This window comes from Apodemus sylvaticus, chromosome 20, assembly GCF_947179515.1.
Source record: "Apodemus sylvaticus chromosome 20, mApoSyl1.1, whole genome shotgun sequence".
Taxonomy (NCBI): Eukaryota; Metazoa; Chordata; class Mammalia; order Rodentia; family Muridae; genus Apodemus; species Apodemus sylvaticus.
Genome location: NC_067491.1, coordinates 26516939 through 26539698, shown reverse-complemented (window position 1 = coordinate 26539698; position 22760 = coordinate 26516939). Strand labels below are relative to the sequence as shown.

The 22760-nt window shown below is 37.2% G+C and overlaps 1 protein-coding gene across 4 annotated transcripts in view; it reads right to left on the bottom strand.

Annotated features, from left to right (window-relative positions):
* Otogl (otogelin like) overlaps window positions 1-22760 on the bottom strand; it is a 165566-nt gene that overhangs the window by 58571 nt on the left and 84235 nt on the right. For 2 of the 4 annotated variants that reach the window (XM_052165466.1, XM_052165467.1), the window contains exons 26-31: window positions 20132-20266; window positions 13938-14087; window positions 12016-12135; window positions 9468-9584; window positions 6316-6472; window positions 5478-5504 (exon numbers count right to left, since the gene is read on the bottom strand). In XM_052165466.1, the coding sequence (XP_052021426.1) occupies window positions 5478-5504; window positions 6316-6472; window positions 9468-9584; window positions 12016-12135; window positions 13938-14087; window positions 20132-20266 (706 nt within the window). The remainder of the gene's footprint in view (window positions 1-5477; window positions 5505-6315; window positions 6473-9467; window positions 9585-12015; window positions 12136-13937; window positions 14088-20131; window positions 20267-22760) is intronic. The other 2 variants (XM_052165468.1, XM_052165469.1) reach the window with 2 other exon arrangements.

Here is a 22760-nt window from a genome sequence, read left to right as displayed (position 1 = left end):
CAAAGAAAATGCAAAATGCAAAAAAAGATTCTAATTCAAAACATCCAGAAAATCCAAGACACAATGAGATGACCAAACCTAAGGACTTTAGAAGAGAGTGAAGATTTCCAACTTAAAGTGCAAGTAAATATCTTTAACAAAATTATAGAAGAAAACTTCCCTAACCTAAAGAAAGAGATGCCCATGAACATACAAGAAGCTGAGAGAAGTCCAAATAGACTGGACCAGAACAGAAATTCCTCCTGTCACATAATAATCAAAACACCAAAAGCACAAAGAAAAAATATTAAACAAAGAAAAACATTAAAAGCAGTAAAAGGAAAAGGTCAAGTAACATATACAGGCAGACCTATCAGAATTATACCAGGCTTCTCACCAGAGACTATGAAAGCTAGAAGATCCTGGGCAGATCTCATACAGACCCTAAGAGAACAAAAATGCCAGCCCAGACTACTATAACCAGAAAAATTCTCAATTATCATAGATGGAGAAACCAAGATATTCCATGATAAAACCAAAACTACACAATATCTTTCCAAAAATGCAGTCCTACAAAAAATGATGGATGAAAAATGCCAACACAAGGAGGGAACCTATACTCTAGAAAAAGCAAGAAAGTAATCATCTTTTAGCAAAATCAAAAGAAGATAACCACACAAACATAAAAATAACATCAAAAATAACAGAAAGCAACATTCACTATTCCTTAATATCTCTTAACATTAATGGATTCAATTCTCCAATAAAAAGGCATAGACTAACAGATTGGATGCGTAAACAGAACCCCTGTTTTGCTGCATACAGGAAATGCACCCCAGTGTTAAAGGCAAAAACTGCCTCAGAGTAAAAGGCTGAGAAACAATTTTCCAAGCAAATGATCCCTGGAAACAAGCTGGAGTAGTCATTCTAATATTGAATAAAATCAACTTTTAACCGAAAGTCATCAAAAACATAAGGAAGGACACGTCATACTCATCAAAGGAAAAATCTACCCAGAAGAACTCTCAATTCTGAACTCCAAATGCAAGGGCACCCACATTCATAAAAGAAACTTTATTAAAGCTCAAAGCACACATTGCACCTCACACAATAATTGTAGGGGACTTCAATACGCCGCTCTCATCAATAGACAGATTAGGGAAACACAAACTAAACAGAGACATAATGAAACTAACAGAAGTTATGGAGCAAAACAATTTAACATATATCTATAGAAATTTCATCCTAAACCACAAGAATATACCTTCTTCTCAGCACCTCATCATACCATCTCCAAAACTCCAATTATATGTGACCATATAATTGGTCACAAAGCAGGCCTTAACAGATATAAGAAGAGTGAAATAATCCCATGCCTCCTATCAGATCACTACAGATTAAGGCTGGTCTTCAATAGCAACAAAAACAACAGAAAGCCCATATACACATGGAAGCTGAACAATGCTCTACTCAATGATAGCTTGGTCAAGGAAGAAATAAGGAAAAAAAATCAAAGACTTTTTAGAATTTAACAAAAATGAAGACACAACATACCCAAACTTATGGGACACAGTAAAAGCAATGCTAAGAGTGCCTCCAAAAAGAAACTGGAGAAAGTATATACTAGCAGCTTAACAGAACACCTAAAAGCTCTGGAACAGAAAGAAGCTAATACACCCAAGAGGAGTAGAAGGCAGGAAATCATCAAACTCAGGGCTGAAATTAACAAAGTAGAAACAAAGAGAACTATACAAAGAATCAACAAAACCAGGAGCTGATTTTTTGAGAAACTCAACAAGATAGATAAACCCTTAGCCAGACTAATCAGAGGGCACAGAGACAGTATCCAAATTAACAAAATTAGAAATGAAAAGGGAGATATAACAACAGAAACTGAGGAAATTCAAAAAATCATCATATCCTACTACAAAAGCCTATACTCAACAAAACTGGAAAATCTGGATGAAATGGACACGTTTCTAGACAGATACCAAATACCAAAGTCAAATCAGGATCAGGTAAACCATCTAAACAGTCCCATAACCCCTAAAGAAATAGAGGCAGTCATTGAAAGTCTCCCAATCAAAAAAAGCACAGGACCAGGTGTTTTTAATTCAGAATTCTATCAGACCTTCAAAGAATACCTAACACTAATACTCTTCAAACTATTTCACAACATAGAAACAGAGGGAACACTACCCAACATGTTCTATGAAGCCACAATTATGCTGATACCAAAACCACACAAAGATCTAACAATGAAAGAGAACTTCAGACCAATTTCCTTATGAGTATCAATGCAAAAATACTCAATAAAATTCTTGCCAACTGAATCCAAGAACACATCAAAAACGATCATTCACCATGATCACATAGGCTTCATCCCAGGGATGCAGGGATGGCTTAATATATGGAAATCCATCCATGTAATCCACTACATAAATAAACTCAAAGACATAAAAACACATGCTCATTTCATTAGATGCTGAAAAAGCATTTGACAAAATTCAGCATTCTTTCATGTTAAAAGTCTTGGAAAGATCAGGAATTCAAGACCCGTACCTAAACATAGTAAAAGCAATATAGAGCAAACCCATAGCCAACATCAAACCAAATAGAGAGACACTTGAAGCAAGCCCACTAAAATTAGGGACTAGACAAATATTCCTTCTCTCTTCATATCTGTTCAATATAGTAATTGAAGTTCTAGCTAGAGCAATTAGACAACAAAAGGATGTCAAAGGGATAGGAATTGGAAACGAAGAAGTCAAACAATCACTATTTGCAGATGATATATGTATGTGAACCCAAAAACTCTGCCAGAGAGCTCCTACACCTGATAACTTCAGCAAAGTGGCCAGATACAAAATTAACTCAAACAAATCAGTATCATTCCTATACTCAAAGGATAAACAGGCTGAGAAAGAAAATAGGGAAAGGACACCATTTACAATAGTAACAAACAATACAAATATCTTGGTGTGACTTTAACCAAAACAAGTGAAATATATATATATGACAAGAACTTCAAGTCTCTGAAAAAAGAAATAGAAGACCTCAGAAGATGGAAAGATCTCCCATGCTCATGGATTGGCAGGATTAATATAGTAAAAATGGCCATCTTGCCAAAAGCAATCTACAGATTCAGTGTGATCTCCATCAAAATTCCAACTCAATTCTTCATAGAGTTAGAAAGAGCAATTCTCAAATTCATCTGGAATACCAAAAAATCCAGGATAGCTAAAACTATTCTCAGCAATAAAAGAACTTCTGGGGGAATCAGTATCCAGGAACTCAAGCAGTACTACAGAGCAATAGTGTTAAAAACTGAGTGGTATTAGAACAGTGACAGGCAGGTGGAAATAAGCCCACACACCTATGGTCACTTGATCTTTGACAAAGGAACTAAAACCATCCAGTGGGGGAAGAATAGCCTTTTCAACAAATGGTGCTAGTTCAACTAGCTGTTAGCATGCAGAAGAATGCAAATCGATCCATTCTTATCTCCTTGTAAAAAGCTCAAGTCCAAGTGGAACAAGTATCTTCACATAAAACCAGACACACTGAAACTAATAGAAAAGAAAGTGGGGAAGAGCCTTGAACACATGGGCCCAGAGGAAATTTTCCTGAATAGAACACCAAAAGCGTATGCTCTAAGATCAAAAATTGACAAATGGGACCTCATAAAATTACAAAGTTTCTATATGGCAAAGGACACTGTCAATAGGACCAAACAGCAACCAACAAATTGGGAAAAGATCTTTGCCAGCCCTACATCCTACAGAGGATGTACACAATCCAATATACACAAAGAAGTTAGACTCCAGAGAACCAAATAACCCTATTAAAACATGGGGTACAGAGCTAAGCAAAGAATTTTCACCTGAGGAATATCAAATGGCTGAGATAAATGTTTAGCATCCTTAGTCATCAGGGAAATGCAAATCAAAACAACCCTGAGATTTCACCTCACACCAGTCAGAATGGTTAAGATCAAAAACCCTGGTGACAGCAGGTGCTGGTGAGGATGTGGAGAAAGAACACTCCCCCACTGCTGGTGGGATTGCAAGCTGATTCAACAATCTGGAAATCAGTTTGTCAGTTCTTCAGAAAATTGGGCATAGTACTACTGGAGGACCCAGCTATACTACTCCTGGGCATATACTTAGAAAATTCTCCAACATGTAATAAGCGCACATGCTCCACTATGTTCATAGCAGCCTTATTTATAACAGCCAGAAGCTGGAAAGAACCCATATGTTCCTCAACAGAGGAATGGACACAGAAAATGTGATATATTTATACAATGGAATACTACTCAGCTATTAAAAACAATGAATTTATGAAATTCTTAGGTAAATGGATGGAACTAGAAAATATCATCCTGAGTGAGGTAACCCAATCACAAAAGAACACACAGTATGCACTCACTGATACATGGATATTAGCCCAGAAGCTTGGAATATCCAACATACAATTCACAGACCAAATGAAGCTCAAGAAGATGGAAGACCAAAGTATGGATACTTTGGTCCTTCTTAGAAGGGGGAACAAAATAGCCATGGGAGGAGATACAGAGTCAAAGTGTAGGGCAGAGACTGAAGGAAAGTCCATCTAGAGACTGCCCCACCTGGGGGATCCATCCCATATACAGTTACCAAACCCAGACACTAATGTGGATGCCAACAAGCACTTGCTGATAGGAACCTGATATAGCTGTCTCCTGAGAGGCTCTTCCAGTATCTGACAAATACAGAGGTGGGTGCTCTCAGTCAACAACTGAGCACAAAGTCCCCAGTGGAGGAGCTAGAGAAAGGATCCAAGGAGATGAAAGAGTTTTCAGCCCCATAGGAGAAACAACAATATAAACCAATCAGTACCCACCCAGAATTCCCAGGGACTAAACTACCAACCAAAGAGTACACATGGAGGGACCCATGGCTCCAGCTGCATATGTAGCAGAGGATGGCCTTGTTGGACAACAAAGGGAGGAGAGGCCCTTGGCCCTGAGAAGGCTTGATGTTCCAGTTTAAGGGAAGCAGGACAGGACAGAGAAGTGGAAGTATGTGGGTTGGGGAGGAGGGGGGATGAGATAGGGCATTTCTGGAGGGGAACCCAGGAAAGGGGATGACATTTGAAATGTAAATAAAGAAGTTATCTAATTAAAAAAAATTGATGCACAGAAAAAAATAAAATGCAAGTAGTCTTGAGAAAAAGAGAAAAAAGTAACTTTCTATTTGTACTATAAAGAGATACGGGCACAATATTGTTACTTTCGAAACAAAAAAAGAACAAATAACCTGAATTACATACTTATTTTTAGAAAATAAATTTTAACCCCAGTCCTGAGAAAATTAGAGCAATTGTAAAAGGACAAGTTTCTCTCACTTTTTCATTCAATTCCTAGACTATTTTATTCCTGGTATAAATTGTTTAAAGTTTTATCTGAAAAATATATGGCATAATACTGCAGTAATAGTCATTAAAGTGTCACATACCTTGATTATAATATTCACAGTCAAGGGCTAAAAAAAAAGAAAAGTAGGTATTAAATTGCATATAAATTAAATATTACTTATCTGAATATATGCAACACAGGAACACGCATTTATTAACTACATAAAATAACGGAGGATGACATTACTCAGAAACTTCCTATAAGCAAAGGCGATTGCATGTTTATGTGAAAGATCAAATACATGTGTGTGTGATTGTGTGAGTGTGTGTATGTGTGTGTGGTGTGTGTGTGTGTGTGTGTGTGTGTGTGTGTGTGTGTGTTGTAGCTGCTTGGGAGCCAAGATACAAGTGTGCTCAATGAGGTCCTGTGGAAGGGTACTTTTGGAGATGATGTGTTTCAGTGAAATAGATTTCATGACATTATTTTAAAGGTAGGCAGATGCTGGCAATTTAGAAGCCAATCACAGAACTGTCCAAATTGTCATCTGTTCTTGAGATGACTAAGGACCCACGTAAGTAAATAAAATGATTAAGGAGTCAAACCTAAAAGGAAATCAATCAAGATGAATTTTGAAAAGAACCTCTTTATTATCAGAAGATGTGAAACCTCACAGGCAAAAGAGGATTGGAATCATAAACAATTTCTGTGAGGATGCACGTAATTTATATTTCAAAAGTTGCCGGAACATTAGTTAAACTCAATAGAAAACTTAAAACATTTTTCGCTTTGATATATGATAATATGTGATTGTCAAAAGACTGAAATTTAGATAATTAAAACTAAATTATAGTTCCCCAACTTTGTTTTACTCCCCAATAAAAAGACAATTAATTTGGATCTTCTTAAAAGCTTGGTGATGTCCTATGCAAGGTACCCACCACAGACAGTGGGTGACCTCCAGTGAACGGGCACCCCTTCCTGGCAGCATTTGTAAGCGTATGCAGCCACACTGGTACATAGGCATTCACAGTCCCCGCCCAGGTTACAGTTACACGTATCTTCATGGCAGTTTTTGGCAAAAGAAGTAACATCGATCTGGAAGTGAAAAGAAAGACGTTGATTTCAATAAGCATCTGAGTGTGGCTGAATTCAAACATCTGAGAGAAGAGTAACTGCACACAATTCTCACAACGGTGTCATCACCACCACCTACAGAGTCCTTATTATCTCGACCCACCATGTTGCCAAAGAAAATGGAGTTACTCAGAAAATGCCACTTCAAACAACCAGCAAAACAATAACAGATGACTTTTGGCATCTGCGTGAGGGCAGATTTTGGAATTTTGGAAGCATACTGCTGCCTTGAAACACTGTTGGCATGATCCCCGTGCATCAAAGAAGCTCGCTCTGTTTCTAAATGCCCAATGCTTTGCTTTCCTAGCTTCCGAATGGCATGAGCTGGTGATGTTTAGCGGCTATGGGCAGCTTACGTTAAAGTCTCATATTCAGCTCATCACTGTCTTTGCACTGATTGCCCTTGGTAAATCACTGATGAAATTAGAGTGTTGACGATGTGTCACAAAAGAAGTTTTGTGTCAGCAATTTGTGTCTTAGGTTGTGTGCCAATGCATGGGTTAGTTTTTCAAGCAGCAGCAGGGGGAGGATCCTTAAAACTCTGTGGCTTCAGTCCAGAATGAACACCATATTGTCTGACAAGGAACTGTTTCCCTAAGAAGCATTAGAATCTCAAAATGGAACCCTTCAGTACATTGGGGCTCCAGTCTATCCATGTCCTCTTAATGTAGCAAGCAGCCTTGGACTCTCTTTGTTCCTAAACGTTCCTGTTATTATAACAGAGTTATCACATTAATGCTTACAACCGAAGTGTTTAGAACAAAAATTATAGACCTGTTATATATTAACATAAATTACATATTTTAGTAAAACCCTGTATTTTTGATCATGCAATATTGATCCAGTAAGGAGATTGCAGTGCGTCACCATCTTGCAGATGTCTTTAACATCTTTCTGTAGCACACAACTGCTTTGCCACCCACTGCTGTACTGTTTTCGCTGTACTTGGTTTTGGTTAAAATGAAGGTCTCCATGTATGTGTAATTAGAAAATCAATAGTGGTTAATGTCTTTGGAGGGGGTATCAGTGATGATATTCTTTTATACTATATCCAAAACTGTAGCTTTCTTCTTTTATTATTTTTAAAAATAGGATATAATACATTAAGCAACATTGTATCAGTTTTGGATACTGTTTTAGAATTCTCCTTTTCCCCATTTTCTTCACTGCCCCACCCTCACTTTCTCTGATCTCCCTCACAATCCCCAGGGCACCGACTCTTGGCTTCTTTTATGCCCCATATGTCCATGTTCTCACCCCCTGGACTCTCTCCCCGCCTATTAATTGCCTTTTTGGTTTCCTTTCTATATTTTAGGCTACGTAACTATGTATACATCATAGGCTAGGGTCTACAGATGTGTTCTTGTTATTTGTTTGTTTGCTTTCCTTTCTGTGTTTAATAGGGTACAGCTCCATCTGCTTTGACCTTTCTTTACTACGGCTGGAGATGCTCCTTGTGTATCTGCACTATGCTTCTATTATGCACCCACTGGCTGTTGTGAATACAGCACAAGTAAACTTGGATGAGAAAGTATCTCTGTGATGAGAAATAGATCCTTCTTTAATTTTTAGCAACCACCACATTGATACCCATAATGTTTAATTTAATGTTTGAAACCACACCAAAGAACCCTGTACTTCACTGGCCTAAAATCTTTAGGTTGAATTTACCTTCGAAATAATCTTTTGCTCTGTGTGATTCCCTACCATTACTCTTGATTATTTGAAAACTGTGTGGTATGCACAGATCTTCTAAATGTTAATGCATTCAATTAAATGCAAAAGCAACAGGCCACACTTACTTTATATCATCAACAGTATTTTCACAAAAATATCATGAAACTTTTTAAGTCCACAGTTATGCAAATTTTTTAAGTTTTGCAAAATTTTATTATTCACTTCAAAAGTTTTAAGTATTTCTATAAGGATAACAAATGCCCTTGGGTATTTTCCACTAGATGAAGTCACAGTCTCCTCTTCTTAAGAAAGTATCTGTCAAATATTCTTGCCTTGATTTCTGTAATGTTTCTATTATTTGTTCTTTTAAGTAAGAGTAGTGTTTGTGGAAAATAAACGCAGACCTGGCTCACAATTCAAAAACTGTTACCTGTGTCTCCTTTGAGAAAGTGGGGGACATGAAACACTGGGTGCTGCTTGGCCTTAAGGGTGTTCGGGAGGCTCCTAATAGCAGGAATTGGGTATGTCTGACTCTTCTGCTGGCTCTTAAGACTCTTTCCCCTATACTGGGCTGCCTTGTCCCTCCTGGAAATGAGGGTTTGTACCTAGTCTTATTACATTTTGTTATGCCATGGTCTGTTAATATCACTGTGAGGGCTGCTCTTTTGTGAAGGGAAACAGCAGGTGGAGAGGATTTGGAGGAGAAGGGTTGCGGGGAAAGCTGGGAGGAGTGGAGGGAGAAGAGGCTGTAGTCAGGATGTAGGACATGAAAGAAGAAAAGACTGTATTAAATTACTTTCACAACTTCTATCAGGACCCACAATTATCATGTGAGGAAGGAGGTTAGATATTTAAGTTACGTTCTTAGAATAGCTCCTAGTACTATTTTAAATATGCCACCAGGGATCCTGTTAAATTATACTTACATAGAATGCCCACTTGAAATGCTCTCTGTTGACAGATAAACATCTGTTCCCTTTACAATTTACAAATACTTACAAAATGATATAGACACATTGTATCTCATCAACTAGAATGAATTGCAATGATCATTTACAGACATACACTGTTGGACAAGATGGGATACGGAGGAAAGGAAGTCAAGTAAACATGTTGCTTATACAGAAAAAAAAAAAATCAATTTTTTTTCTATCCCTAACAAAGACTGCATGACTGCGGGACACCTGAGAAACATGAGTGGCTGAATGTGTCCCCCTCATCCCAGTATATACAGCTGCAGGTCCTTATAGCTGAGATGTTAGTGAAAGCACTCACTCACCACATTGCGACAAGGAGCAAAAACATCACTGTACAAAATGGAACATTCTCTCTTGGCATAGGGAAATTTGTTTTGGTGTGCCTCGCAGGGCTTCAGCGCCTCAATAAGATCTTCACACTGTTGAAAATCAAAGAGAGAAGACAAGATTTGTGAAGGACTAAACTCTGGAATCAAAGGACTTCTGACATGAACTCTATCTAGAAAAGTCTCATCCTTTTAGACATTTTCACCTACTGTCTGTCTGTTCCCAGCCATATAGGTTATATATTGATAACATAAATCTCTTCTGAGAAGCAACTAAGTATTAAAGAGAGTGATATTACAGAGGAAAATTAATCATTTTGAATTTTTCATGACTATAACATTTTCACAAAAATATTCTAGGAACATGAATGACCCTCTTTAATGTTTCATTTGTTCATTTTTGTCTGTACAGACCACTTAGTTGTATAGACCATCAGATGTATTTCTATGATCTCCAGAGAATCAATTTCTATAAACTCTACTGTCTATAATGTGCCTCTCCAAAACTTCCCTGAGAATGCCCACCAAAAATTTGCTCAGTTCTAAACACAGAGGCAGTTTCTCAGTCTGAAGTCACTTTCTTACCTTACAATCTGTCTTAAGTGGATTCCGTCTAATGTGGATTCAGCACCAACGTTTTCTGTTGGTTTTCTTATGCTATACTAACTACACTGGCTCTCCATCTCCAGCCTCCTGCTCCTACCTTTCTTTGCAAAACCTTGCCTCAAAACCCCTAGTCCCCTCAATTGACACAGGTGTCCTCACTTTAACAGCCTGAATTTGCTGCTACATGCTAAGGCTATTGATATACCAGGCTGATTTACTATATTTCAAAACTAGACATTTTCTACTAAATATCTTTCAGTCACAGCTTTCTTAAAAGTGATTATCAAAAGAGACAGTAGTCTCTAAAATGGACTACATTTATTTCTACTGCATTCTGAGCCCTATCCCTGTACACATAAACTTCCTATTTGCCTTGCCTAGGGAAGAACTCCAACAGATATTTCTGATGCCAGACAGTATAAGATTTTTTTGAGCCTTTCAAATGTTTTCTTCTCAATGAAGGCCTTCCAAAAATACTAGGAATTTCCTTCCATTTTTAATGCGCTCAAGTTTTGTTAGATTTCTAATCTCCCCTAGCAGCTCTCCTGGCTATACCATAAGAACCTCCTGCATCTGCTCTTTCCAAGAAGTTTCCTTAGTCCCTCAGCCATTCTCTATTTCGAACCCTGTGTTCTAACCATATGAGCCCTATGAGATGTCTTCTGTATTCGCTCCACCCCGATTCATATCTGCTAGGTGAGTTACTTTTCCTCTGTTCTCTTTCCTATAAACAGTGGTTCTCAACATGTGGATCACAACCCACACACGGGTCGCAGATCAGATATCCTGCATATTGCATATTTACATTACAGTTTGTAAAATGACAGTTATGAAGTAGCAACAAAAAAAATTGTATGGTTGAGAGTCACCACAACATGAGGAGCTGAATTAAAGGCTCACAGCGTTAGAAAACTTGAGAACCACTGCTTTAAACTTTATCTTCTCAGATCCTGTAGATGGTAAACACTTTACCTCCAGAGTATTTGTTCCAGAAATTTTCCTTGAATTCTTAAAACCACTACTTGGTATGCATATCTACACCCATCTAGTTCCATATAATTTATTGGTAATTTTCTATACCACCTAGTAACTGACACTAAAATTCTTCAATGCAAGAAAATGTCATTTTTATACTCTGTGCCTATATTTTAATAAAAATCAGTATATTAAAAAATCTACTTAATTAATTTAGAGCAGAAAGTATTTGCTATGCTTAAAAAATAGGAGAAGATATAAACCTAAATGTCACCTTTGTTAATTCTCTGGACACATAATTTGTATTTAGACAAATCACTGAACCTCCTTGAGACATAATCTTTTCATCTGTGATGTGAAGACAACTTTTGCAAAAATAAAGTTGTTGCAAGAATTACATAAAAAGTAAATATGAAGCTCTGTCACCTATAAATTATTATAAAAACATCATGTAAAAAAAAAAAGTAACCTAAACCAGCCTTTTGCCTGGGCATTGTGGGAGAGCTGACTCAGCCCCTTGCCGGGATATAGCAGGTGAGCTGGCCCTGGGGGCAGTGGACACAGGAAAGATGGCAGGCTGGACAGCTCAGCTGCCACCCAGGCCTAGGTACAGGGCTTTGAGTTGTCCCACCTCATCATCAACTGCATTTATGAACTGCTGGAGCAAGTGAGAACAAATTCTGGTTCTGCAAAATCAAAACTGTACATCATAGCTCCCACAAAGAGATGTTTGTTGGTTTGGTTGGTTTGGTTTTTGGTTTGTTTTGAGGGAGGTTTCTCCTCTAGGGAGTAACAAGTTTCAAGGGGACAGGGAAATGAGTGGGATTGGGGTGAAATTCACAAGAAATCAATAAAAAAAATTTTTAAAAACCTACGTAATTTTACTCCTCAGAATATTCTTTCGATAAATATGTTTGTTCTAGATTGCATATTTGTAACTTACCTGTCCTAAGGCCCAGCTGTCTCCAAACACCTGAGCATTTCGCACTTCTATGTTATTAGATGTTGTCATGTCATTGGAAGTACATTTGTCAAAGTTACCACACAATCCTGCCAGTTTGTTCTAAAATAATAAAATTATGATGAAGTATTTTATATTTATTCCAAGATTTAAAACATTAAAACGTGAAAGATTTAAGACATATAAAGAACTTTCATAGAATAATTTAAAATAAATGTTTTAAGAAAATGAGGGGGCTGGTGAGATGGCTCAGCAGTTAAGAGCACTGACTGCTCTTCCGAAGGTCCTGAGTTCAAATCCCAGCACCCATAAAAATGAAAAAAAGAAAAAAAAGAAAATGAGTCTATACCAATTCAATTATAATATTTAATAGTCTCAATATTTTACCAGCCAAGTATTAGCTATCCACACTTACCATAGCATCTTAGTATTGATATCTCTAACAATGTAAGTAGAAAAGTATATACTGAGATATATTTATGCATATATATGTATGATATATACAGTATATAAGTATAAATAATTTTTATAAAGAAAAACCCACAAGAATATATATTTAAGGTTTGGTAACAGTATAAATGTTGAAACTATAAAGCTAACTGAGGTTACTACAGGTTGTGAAAGGAGGAAAGCAGTGGCCACAGGAACAACTTATATCAGCAATAACCACTCAGTTTTCTCATAATACTGTTAAAGAAATATATTTTTTACTTTTGGAGGAAGGACTCTCTAAGACTTTAAAAATGGATGGTATTCCAGTAATGATGAAAATCATTTGTAAAACCTTGAATTGATGCTCTTTTCAACACAAACAGCTGGCAAACAGCCCTTTGAAGTAACATGTTTTCTAAGAGTAACAGACGGTGCATAGGACCCATGTCTTAGAAACTGTATATATTCAAGGCCAATAACTACTTCACCCATGAGCAAATGAACTGTGCTACACCCATGCCACAGTTTACAATAATATTATAAAGGAAAAAAATCACTAATTTATAAAATATGAATGAATTTTATGTTTATTTTGTCAGATCAAAGATGGAAGATCTCAAAATATACTCAATAATTCCAAGCATATAATTTTTGGGGAAGGAACACAATGGACAGTGGCAATGGAACTATAATGGTATTTTTCCTGATTGTGGAGACAGAGACAGGATTTAACAATAAGAAAGCAGTGGAATGAAAAGTGGGCATTGATCGCTTGTTTTGTGACAAACTATAGTATTAGACCAAGACTGTATTCATTTTTCCAAATCCATAGAACCACAAGGTAATTTTAAAATACCGTACGACTGGCTACTTACTGCTACTTACTTCTACAATTTTACTGTATGTTAACTTATTTTTAAAAATTTTAAATGTGAAGAGAAAACAGATTTTATAACAAACAAATTTTTGTTAACAAAAACTAAATCATATAGCCACGTTCAAGGGATGAGAAAGAAAGGAGATGAACAAGGCAACAACAAATATTACGATGTTAAAGTAAAAACAAACTAAGTCAGATTGACTTTTATACAAATCAACAGAGCATTCCTTTACATTGCTAAGTCGTAGTCTGTTAGGGCACTTGTATCTTTTTTCCACAATGAGATTTATTTTTTATGTTATTTTTTTTCTTTTTGTTGTTTTCATTTTTATCTTTTGTTTTCTTTTTTATTCAATATATTTTTTATTTACATGTTACACAAGTTGTATGAGTATACTCCAATCTCTGAAGTCTTTTACATAGGGTATTATTATTAATTTTGAAAACATAACTTAGTTCAAACACAGCTCTCGAGAGTTTACAAAAAGAATCCAAGAAGACCTTGAAAATCACATTTGCCTGACAATCTGTTTAATCGTTGTCTTCTTCAAACACAGTTCATCCCACTTAGGGAGTCTATCGGGTGACCTACCTTCCACTGTGGCCCGACTTTGATGTGGATGGTAGTCTTCTCATCCCACAGAATGGTAATATCCTCCTCCGGGAAGTATATTACTATGTAGACCCCAGCCTTCCAGAGCTGGTACGCAGGTTCGCTTTCCAGGGAAAAACCTGATCGCTTCTTCCAAAAGGATAAAATGTCTTTGAGTAAGTATCATAGTCTCCAACCAAAGGACGGAATACACTAATGCTTTCCAGTAAGGACATATCTAACATAATTGCTTGCTGTGTTTTTTTTTCAAATTCTCTAACACAAGCCCAGTGTTTTAAATAAAAAAAATATTATATTGGTATTTATGTTAAAAACTAGAAGCTGAGTTCGACAAGAGACCATGGGAAAGGAAAAGATAACCCAGGGACAATGAAGAGAAGAGAAGGAGAGGATGGGCATGGAGAATATGAAGGAAGAATGGATGTTGTTCCTGAGAGGTTGAGGGTAAAAAATACATGTTCTTCCCTTCAAAAGAAAAACTTACCTTTGCTATGATTCTCAGTACTTAACTACAGCATATAAGCAGCCTTCCAATGTTATTATATTTTTAATGAGATACAGAACTATTTACATTTGGCAAGATACAATGCTTTAATAGTCCAGTGAGAATTTTAAATGAAATAGTTTGATAATATATATATACCATATATATAATATATATGATATATATTATATACCATATAATATAATATATATATTATATTATATATAATATAATATATATATTATATTATATACCATATATATAAAGTACGCCCATCCCACAAGTGACAATAATATATTATAAAGGGAAAACACTTTCTTTTATATATGAGACCAGAAAAAACTGCAATGAGAATGGGGAAATAAAAATGACATGAAAACAAAAGGAATGGGTTAAACCAAGAAACAAAGTCTCGGTGACAGACACCCCCAAGATATGGTCAGATCTAAATAAAAACCCAGTAAAGGATGGAAGCACAGATTATATGACTACTCCAAACATAATCAATAAAGGTTTGAACATGGAAGTAATACCCTAGGGTTTGGGAGCTCAAAGGTAATTGTTTACAAACTAGAAAGCGTAAGAGGGACTAGACAGGGAGTACACTGGGAAGCTAGCGTACCTATAACCATGATTATGGCCTTGAATTGAGCTCATATGATGATCTTGAAAATATGTAGTTGTATTATTTCTCAATAATAAAACTGATTTTTTCCAGCCAAAACAAAAAACTGGAAACAGATATAAAATCCTTCATCCATTTTTCTTTTCTAAATATAATAAAGTATAATGGGAGAATGCCCTAAGAGAATGATGTTCAAGTGGATATTTTGAAGGATAGAATAAATAAACTTCACAGAAAAGAGCACAACAAAGCACACAGCCTTACTTACAAGAGCCTGACAGAGTTACTAAATGGAGGCATTGAGATGGCTATCTAAATTTACTTTATGTTCTTTGCTTTATTGAATATCGCTATTTAAAAAAAATCAACAAATGAAATGACAGGGCCTAGCTGTGTAAATGACCTTGCTAAATATGTTAAATTTTGAAAAAAAAAAAAAGAAAGAAAGAAAGAAAGAAAGAAAGAAAGAAAAAGAAAAGAAAAGAAAAAGAAAAAGAAAAAGAAAAAAGAGCCTCCTTAGCAAGTTCAGTAAAGTGGATGATTATAAAAAGGATGCAAACAATTTATGATCTGGCAGTTACACTGAGAGTACTCAGATGCTTCCTCCATCACTAGGCCACACAAGATCTCTAAGTCCCAAATACACTGATTTATTGGGTCCACACTTTGAGTTTTAATGCTCTGCAATTTCCATCTTTAGAATCTGTGAGTTGTGAGCCAAGTCCAGCGGACTAAGGCCGATGCACCGGTGCCATGACCCCCTGACCCTGGGCACTCTTTGTCTTGCATCTCCTACCTCTCAGCACTGGTTTTCAGCACCTTGCTTCACAGGCTCTGCATGGGGACCACTGCTGTACTACATCCACAGCACAGAGCCAAGACAAGGTGAGGTTGAGCATGGGAACCGAGGACGGAGAGTGACAGGATTCGGCTGTCCATGCTAGGAAGGTCTGCACTCACCATGAAGGGACAGGTGTCCAATAGAGCACATGTCAGATGGACAGGAAAACACCATGATGAAAGAAACCAAGAGGGAGCTGGAGAGATAGGTCAGAGGTTAAGAGCTTTGTCTGCTCTTCCAGAGGTCCTGAGCTCAATTACCAGCAACCAAGGGGTTGACTCAAAACCATCTGCAACTGTAATAGAATCCAGTGCCCTCTTCTGGTGTGTGTGAAGACAGCTACAGTATACTCATACACATAAAATAAGTAAATAAACTTAAAGAAAGAAACCAAGTGGGAAAACGGATTTTTTTCCCAAGCAGCCCACACTTTCATTTGTGCAGGTCTTATAATTTGTATATAGCTTGATATGTCCGTAAATCACTGTATCACCTTTTATCATCATTTTACTTTCCAGTAGGTGTTTTATTTTGTTTGGTTTTGTTCTGTTTTGTTTCCTGACTTGTCTATATCATCTCTCTCCATCCCAGCCATCTGGTTTTAAATCAGTCATTCTGAATCAAAATCACACCTTCTCTGTTGGGTATTAGATACAAAATGCTTCTTTCATTAGGTGTACTGGCTGGTTTTGTGTGTCAACTTGACAGAGTCTGGAGTTATCACAGAGAAAGGAGCTTCAGTTGAGGAAATACCTCCATGAGATCCAACTGTAAGGCATTTTCTCAATTAGTGATCAAGGAGGGAGGGCCCCTTGAGGGTGGTGCCATCCCTGGGCTGGCATTCTTGGGTTCTATAAGAAAGCAAACTGAGCAAGCCAGGGGAAGCAAGCCAGTAAGTAATATCCCTCCATGGTCCCTGCATCAGCTCCTGCTTCCTGACCTGCTTGAGTTCCAGTCCTGACTTCCTTTGGTGATCAACAGCAATGTGGAACTGTGAGCTGAATAAACCCATCCCTCCCCAACTTGCTTCTTGGTCATGATGTTTGTGCAGGAATAGAAGCCCTGACTAAGACATTAGGTAAGGCAGCTTGTGATAAGAATGCCCTTTCTAATCAAAAGAAGTGACTTCACTCCTTACTTTCCAAGTTATCAGTTAACACTTCTCTTTAAGTGAGTCGGATTGAATTGTTCAAAAAAGAAACCTGTGCTTTAGAAGGATAGCACTTCAAACAAAACTAAACATTGCTAGAAAAATAAGTCAGAAATGGAGATAATTAAAACATTTGAGAAGACAGCTTAGGTAAATTTATAGAAGTTTTTAATTTGTATGCCTGACTGATTTATAATTTGCATACCTGATTGAATTATAATTGTACATTTACATAAAAACAGAGAGTTGTTTATTTATTTCCCTGGATGAGCAACACATTAGTTCTGAAGAAGTGGTACTTACTATCTTTTCACTTATGATTTCCCAGAAAGACATTTTAGCTGGGAACTTGGGATCAAACTATTCTTGTGACTTTTCTTAATCTTACTTCATTTCCATGTAATATAAATAAAGGAGATTCATCAACGCCAGTGTACTAGTGAAAATTGGAAGCCATGAATGACACAGAACTGCAATTATCACTTCAGAAATGTGCCAAACTGTCTTCATATGAGCATTTATCAACTTCTCCCCATTTAGAAAAGCACCCTTGATCACAGAAAGACCTTTACCTATGGATGAATTTCCATCTAATGGCTAGACAGAACATCTGTAATTACTTTTTAAAAGATGCAGAAGGTGTTTTGTCTCATTTGATCACTGTGTGGTTACTCTCAATGTTTCTACCTGACATTCAAGATGTGTGTTAATATAGAGGTTCTCAAACTGCAGTACTAGAAATTTTTTACTCTTGAAAACTAAAGTAGCTGAAAAATACCAAAAAGTAATCCAGGGCAGAACAGATGATACAAATTACAAAGCCCTGCCCAAAATGAAAAAGATGAAGTCTTTTGTTTAAAACAGGAAAATATCCCTCTTTTTTAGCAGAGAGGATTCATGGATGCTCTTGAGACACCAGCACCTGAGGCAGAACACAGAACCTGGCCCTTATAGCAAATGTTCCAGATGGCTTTCATGAAAAAGTATTTCAGAGAAAACATAGGAAAATGGTGTTTCTGGGAATTCTTTTTGAAATGGTGACCTTTAAAAGACCACTGTCAGATCATACACTTCAAAAGTCCAAAGTCTAAAATCCTTGCCTTTAAAATGAAGCTGGCATGACTTGGGCCATCTGTGAGCTTCCAGACTGAGCCTAGAGCCCTTGACAGTCACCTTTGCTTCCCATACCTTCCTTGTTCTCCTCTGCTGGAAACACGCCTACCAGAGTCTCTGCCACACCCATGCTCTACCATCCCAGGGACTTTGTTTGAACCTGAGCCAATTGCGACTATCAACCATGACATTTTATCTTCCAACTCTGCTCCTCTGAATGAGCTCATTTCCCCGAAATGTTAGCCTTCTCCCTCCTCATCTAGCTAATCCACCTCTTCTTCCAGGCTCTACTTCAGGCAATGTCTCTACGTGAAAAATAAAAATAAAAAAAAAATAAAAGATGATGGAAGGAAGGAGTGATCAGATCTTAAAATTCATTATTGCGTACTTCCATTACCATCTTCACAGATCTGAAGACCGGGGCTTTGTAGACATCCTGAGGGGAAGCTGAGCCCCAGAGGTTCAATGACGTTTGCTAGAGTGATACAGGAAGTAGGGATACTAAATCAGCTCTGATCCACCCCAAACCTATTCTGCAAATCTTTAAATGCAGGGTTGTTTTTTGAGTACAGTGGTTCTCATTCTGTGAGTCACAACCACTTTGGGGTTGCATATCAGATATCCTATATATCAGTTATTTACAATACAATCCAAAACAATTGAAAAATACACTTATAAAATAGTAATGAAATAATTTTATGGTGGTGGGTCTCCACAACATGCAGCATTGTATTAAAGACTATTAGAAAGCATAGAGAGCATTAGAACATATCACAGCATTAGGATGGCTGAGAATCACTGCTTCAGTGTCCCCTCCCCTGCTCCAGGAGTTCTTCAAAAAGCTTATGTACACTTGGGCACACACAGCACATGACACTTCCCAACTGAATCCAATTGAACCCCCAAGGAATCCTTCACTTCCGCACGTAATTTCAAGACAAGCGGTGTCTTTTCATTATTCCAGCCTAAATATTGAGCCCAAGTTTTATGCACCAGAAGAGGGTGTCAGATCTCATTACAGATGGTTGTGAGCCACTATGTGGTTGCTGGGATTTGAACTCTGGACCTCTGGTAGAGAAGTCAGTGCTCTTACCTGCTGAGCCGTCTCTCTAGCCCCCTGAGCCCAAGTTTTAATATGCGCCGGACATTGTGGATGGATTAATAAGTAAGTGAATAAGTAGGTGAGTGAATAAAATTGATTATATCTTCTAATTGGAGAAACTCGTCAGATACAACAATAAACTGAAAGCAAGACAAGGATCCTTGCACATTGCTTGTTGACACACTAGGAAGACAGATAGACACACAACAAATTTGACTAAGGGCTGATGATGACCTATCAGGGTATTTGAGAGCATCCTGAGAAGTTTCCAGAAGGAGATAGAACATGCCTACAGAATATGGTAAGTGGGAAAAAGGACTTCATAAATCACTTCTAAAAGTACAGATTAAAGCAAAAGGAGCCTAAAATGTGAAATAACTGAAAAGATTCCACTCCTGGGACATAGGCTTGGAAGAAGGCCACAAGAGGTGAGGCAGAAAGGGAGGACAAGAGCCAAACCGGTAAGAACCTCACAGGACAACTGATAGAAATCTCAACGTTTTGAGGCCCAAGGGACATAGAAAGTCAAATTTCCATATGGGGAAAGCCATTGTTGCTGCAGTGGGTGGGGTAGAGAAAAGATGGAGCTTTAGTTGGGGTATCGGGAAGATGGATAAGGGGCTACCTGACAGATATTGGTTCCCAAGGCCAGAATGCTGCTCATGGGAAGGAAAGATTATAGAGATGATTGAAACATGAAGACAAATAATATAATCAGAAGATACAAGCAGTGAGTGATTCATACAAAAACCACACAAAACAACAGAAAAAACCCTAGATCTATCCAAACCAGTTCTAATCTGTTTTCTGGATCATTAGTAGAAGGCATAATTATCACAAAAGAAAGAATTCACTAACCTGTTTGTAAGGAGCATCGTTAAGGTAGATTTCAGTGTCTCTAACTGATATCAAAACACTTTTAGAACAAACAATATCATTGTCAAAGCATTTCTTATTCTGGGAAATCACAGATATTTCAGAATCATCTGTACTCTGAAAGAGATCAAGAACATTTTATTGTCAGAGGATTACACTATATATAAATTTTAGTTATTTTATTAAGAAATGTAAAGACAACCAAAGTTTATAATGGCTTACATTATAACTGAAAAAGGACATACTTCTAAAGCAAAAATAAAAATTATATTTAGCTAAAAGTGAGATAATATTCTATTATCAGTATTTAAATAATAATTTTTTCAATTTTTGTTCTAGCAAAGCTTTAAAAAGCTTCTCAATTTCAGTATCAGAGCTCTACTTAACAACCAATATAGTTCTCTTTATCTATATCTATAATATAACATTACATATATAATATATAATTTAACATATTATATATAAGTAACTTAGATTTTACTTATATACTATTACATAAAATATATATTTTCATTTTTAGAAAATATATTTTTCCTTTGATTTTGGGATTTTGGGACTGCTTACTACCTCAAAGGAAGAACTGAAGTAGATGCAAACTTGTGCCATGAACTAGCACACAAAATAGTGCATTTATTTGAGGGTTTTCTTTGAACCTCATGATGTCACATCTAATTCTATCAACAATTGGAATTAATTTTTATTGAAAAGCAGAAAGTTTTATTGTTTAAGAAAGCTGGCTTTCTGGAAGAAAACTTTTGAAACATTGAAGTCATTGTAAGTCAAAACTTCACAGCAGGCTGATACAGACATGGGCCTCTCCATCAGAGGCAGCGGGATCATTGGGATGCAATCTCTATTAGACTCTCTGAGCTCACATCCTCTCAAACCCATCCACTTAGCATCAATGCACAAGTGCTCAGAGCCCGTGATCCACACACTCACCAAGTTAGAGTGGGATTACGGCACTCCCTTCTCCAAACACACTTTGATTGCAGCAGTGTGAAAACCTTGCATGTCACATGGCTCTGATGAGGATAGTAAGAAGCTCTGACAGGTGGTTAAGATGCACAGGTTACAAGTGATATCTAAAGCTTGGACATCAGCAGTTCTTAGAACAAGCTTTCTAATCACCTGCCTTGTTAAGAGTGTCCAGAGAGCTTCGTGTGTGGATCTGTTCCAGTATGTGTTAAACATTCCCTCCCTACCACACACAAATGCCCTGTGTGTGAAAGGCACAATATTCAAATGAATCACTTCCTGATATGTGCTTAGGTATCAGAGTTCAGCCTACGGCCACCTTCTCAAGCAATGAGGTTCACTGACCTTAAGCAATGACATATGCCACCATTTCAGCAGTGACACTATACTGCTCTTAACTGTCTAGACCAGGATTAGTCATCAGTGTTCTGCCTGGCTTTCTTGTGACTGGTTATGAGTGCTATGAGAGGCATGGGACTTAAGTTTATCTCCCTAAGATGATCCCCTAGCAGTTGAAAGAGGATATCAATACCACAGTGTGCTCCTTTATTTGTGATCTCATCGACTTCCCACAAAAGCCATTGCCATGGTGATGTCCTGACTGTGAGTAGCATCTCTGGGATGATATTGACCTAAATACACAATCAAGGATGTCATGAGAAATTAGAGTGACACTTCCATGGGCTTTCTGCTTCAGTAAGTTAAATTTTTTTTGCTTCTAGTTGCTTCTTTTGTACTTGCAACCTAAGAGGGATTCTTTGGCTTCCCAGATCCACAATTTAAATTTTTTCATATATGTATACTGTATTTGTATCATTTCCCTGTCTGTATTCTTTCTCCAATGATTCCTTCACACGCATCCCTCTCAAATTTACTTCCTTTTTACATAATTATTATTGTTACATGTGTGTATGTGTATGTGTATATGTGTGTGTGCATGTCAAATGGTAGTATCATTATACAAGTCTTGTTTAGGCAATCAAATTGTTGAGATGCTATAAATGAAGTATCCCTGTCATATATAAACAACACAACCTACCAGCAGACATTCTGGCCCCTTGTTTCTTCCTCTCTTCCATAATGTGCCTTGAACCTTAGGTAAAGCAATGGTATTGTAGATTCCGGGCCAGGTACCGCATGATCCAATGTTCCCTACATTTTGCCCAGTTTTAGTTTTTAGTAATGGCTTCTGTCTGCTGCAAGAAGTTTCTTTGATAAAAGACAAGAGCTATACTTATTGGTGGGTGTAAGACTAAGTTAATAATACAGTTAAATTATCTGGGTTTAAGGATGATCCAGTATTGGTTTTTCTCTAGATTTCATGTACTTACCAGCCATGGACAATTGGCTAGGTTTAAAGTCCTTGGTATGAATTTCCTCCTATTGAGTGGATCTTAAGGCCAACTAGAGAGCTGTTACCACCAAGATATAAATACTACTACTGGACCTTTGAGGATAGCTTGCTATGCTGGTTATTGTTGTGGTTTGTAGACATTGATTTTCTTCTATGTCAGCCTTGTGCGGTGTCATAAGACTTATTGCTCAAGACACCATTTTTCAAAGACCCTGCCACCACAGAGTTGACAACTGAGTGACCCTAGGGCCAACTCGTCCTCCAATCATGGCTCACTAT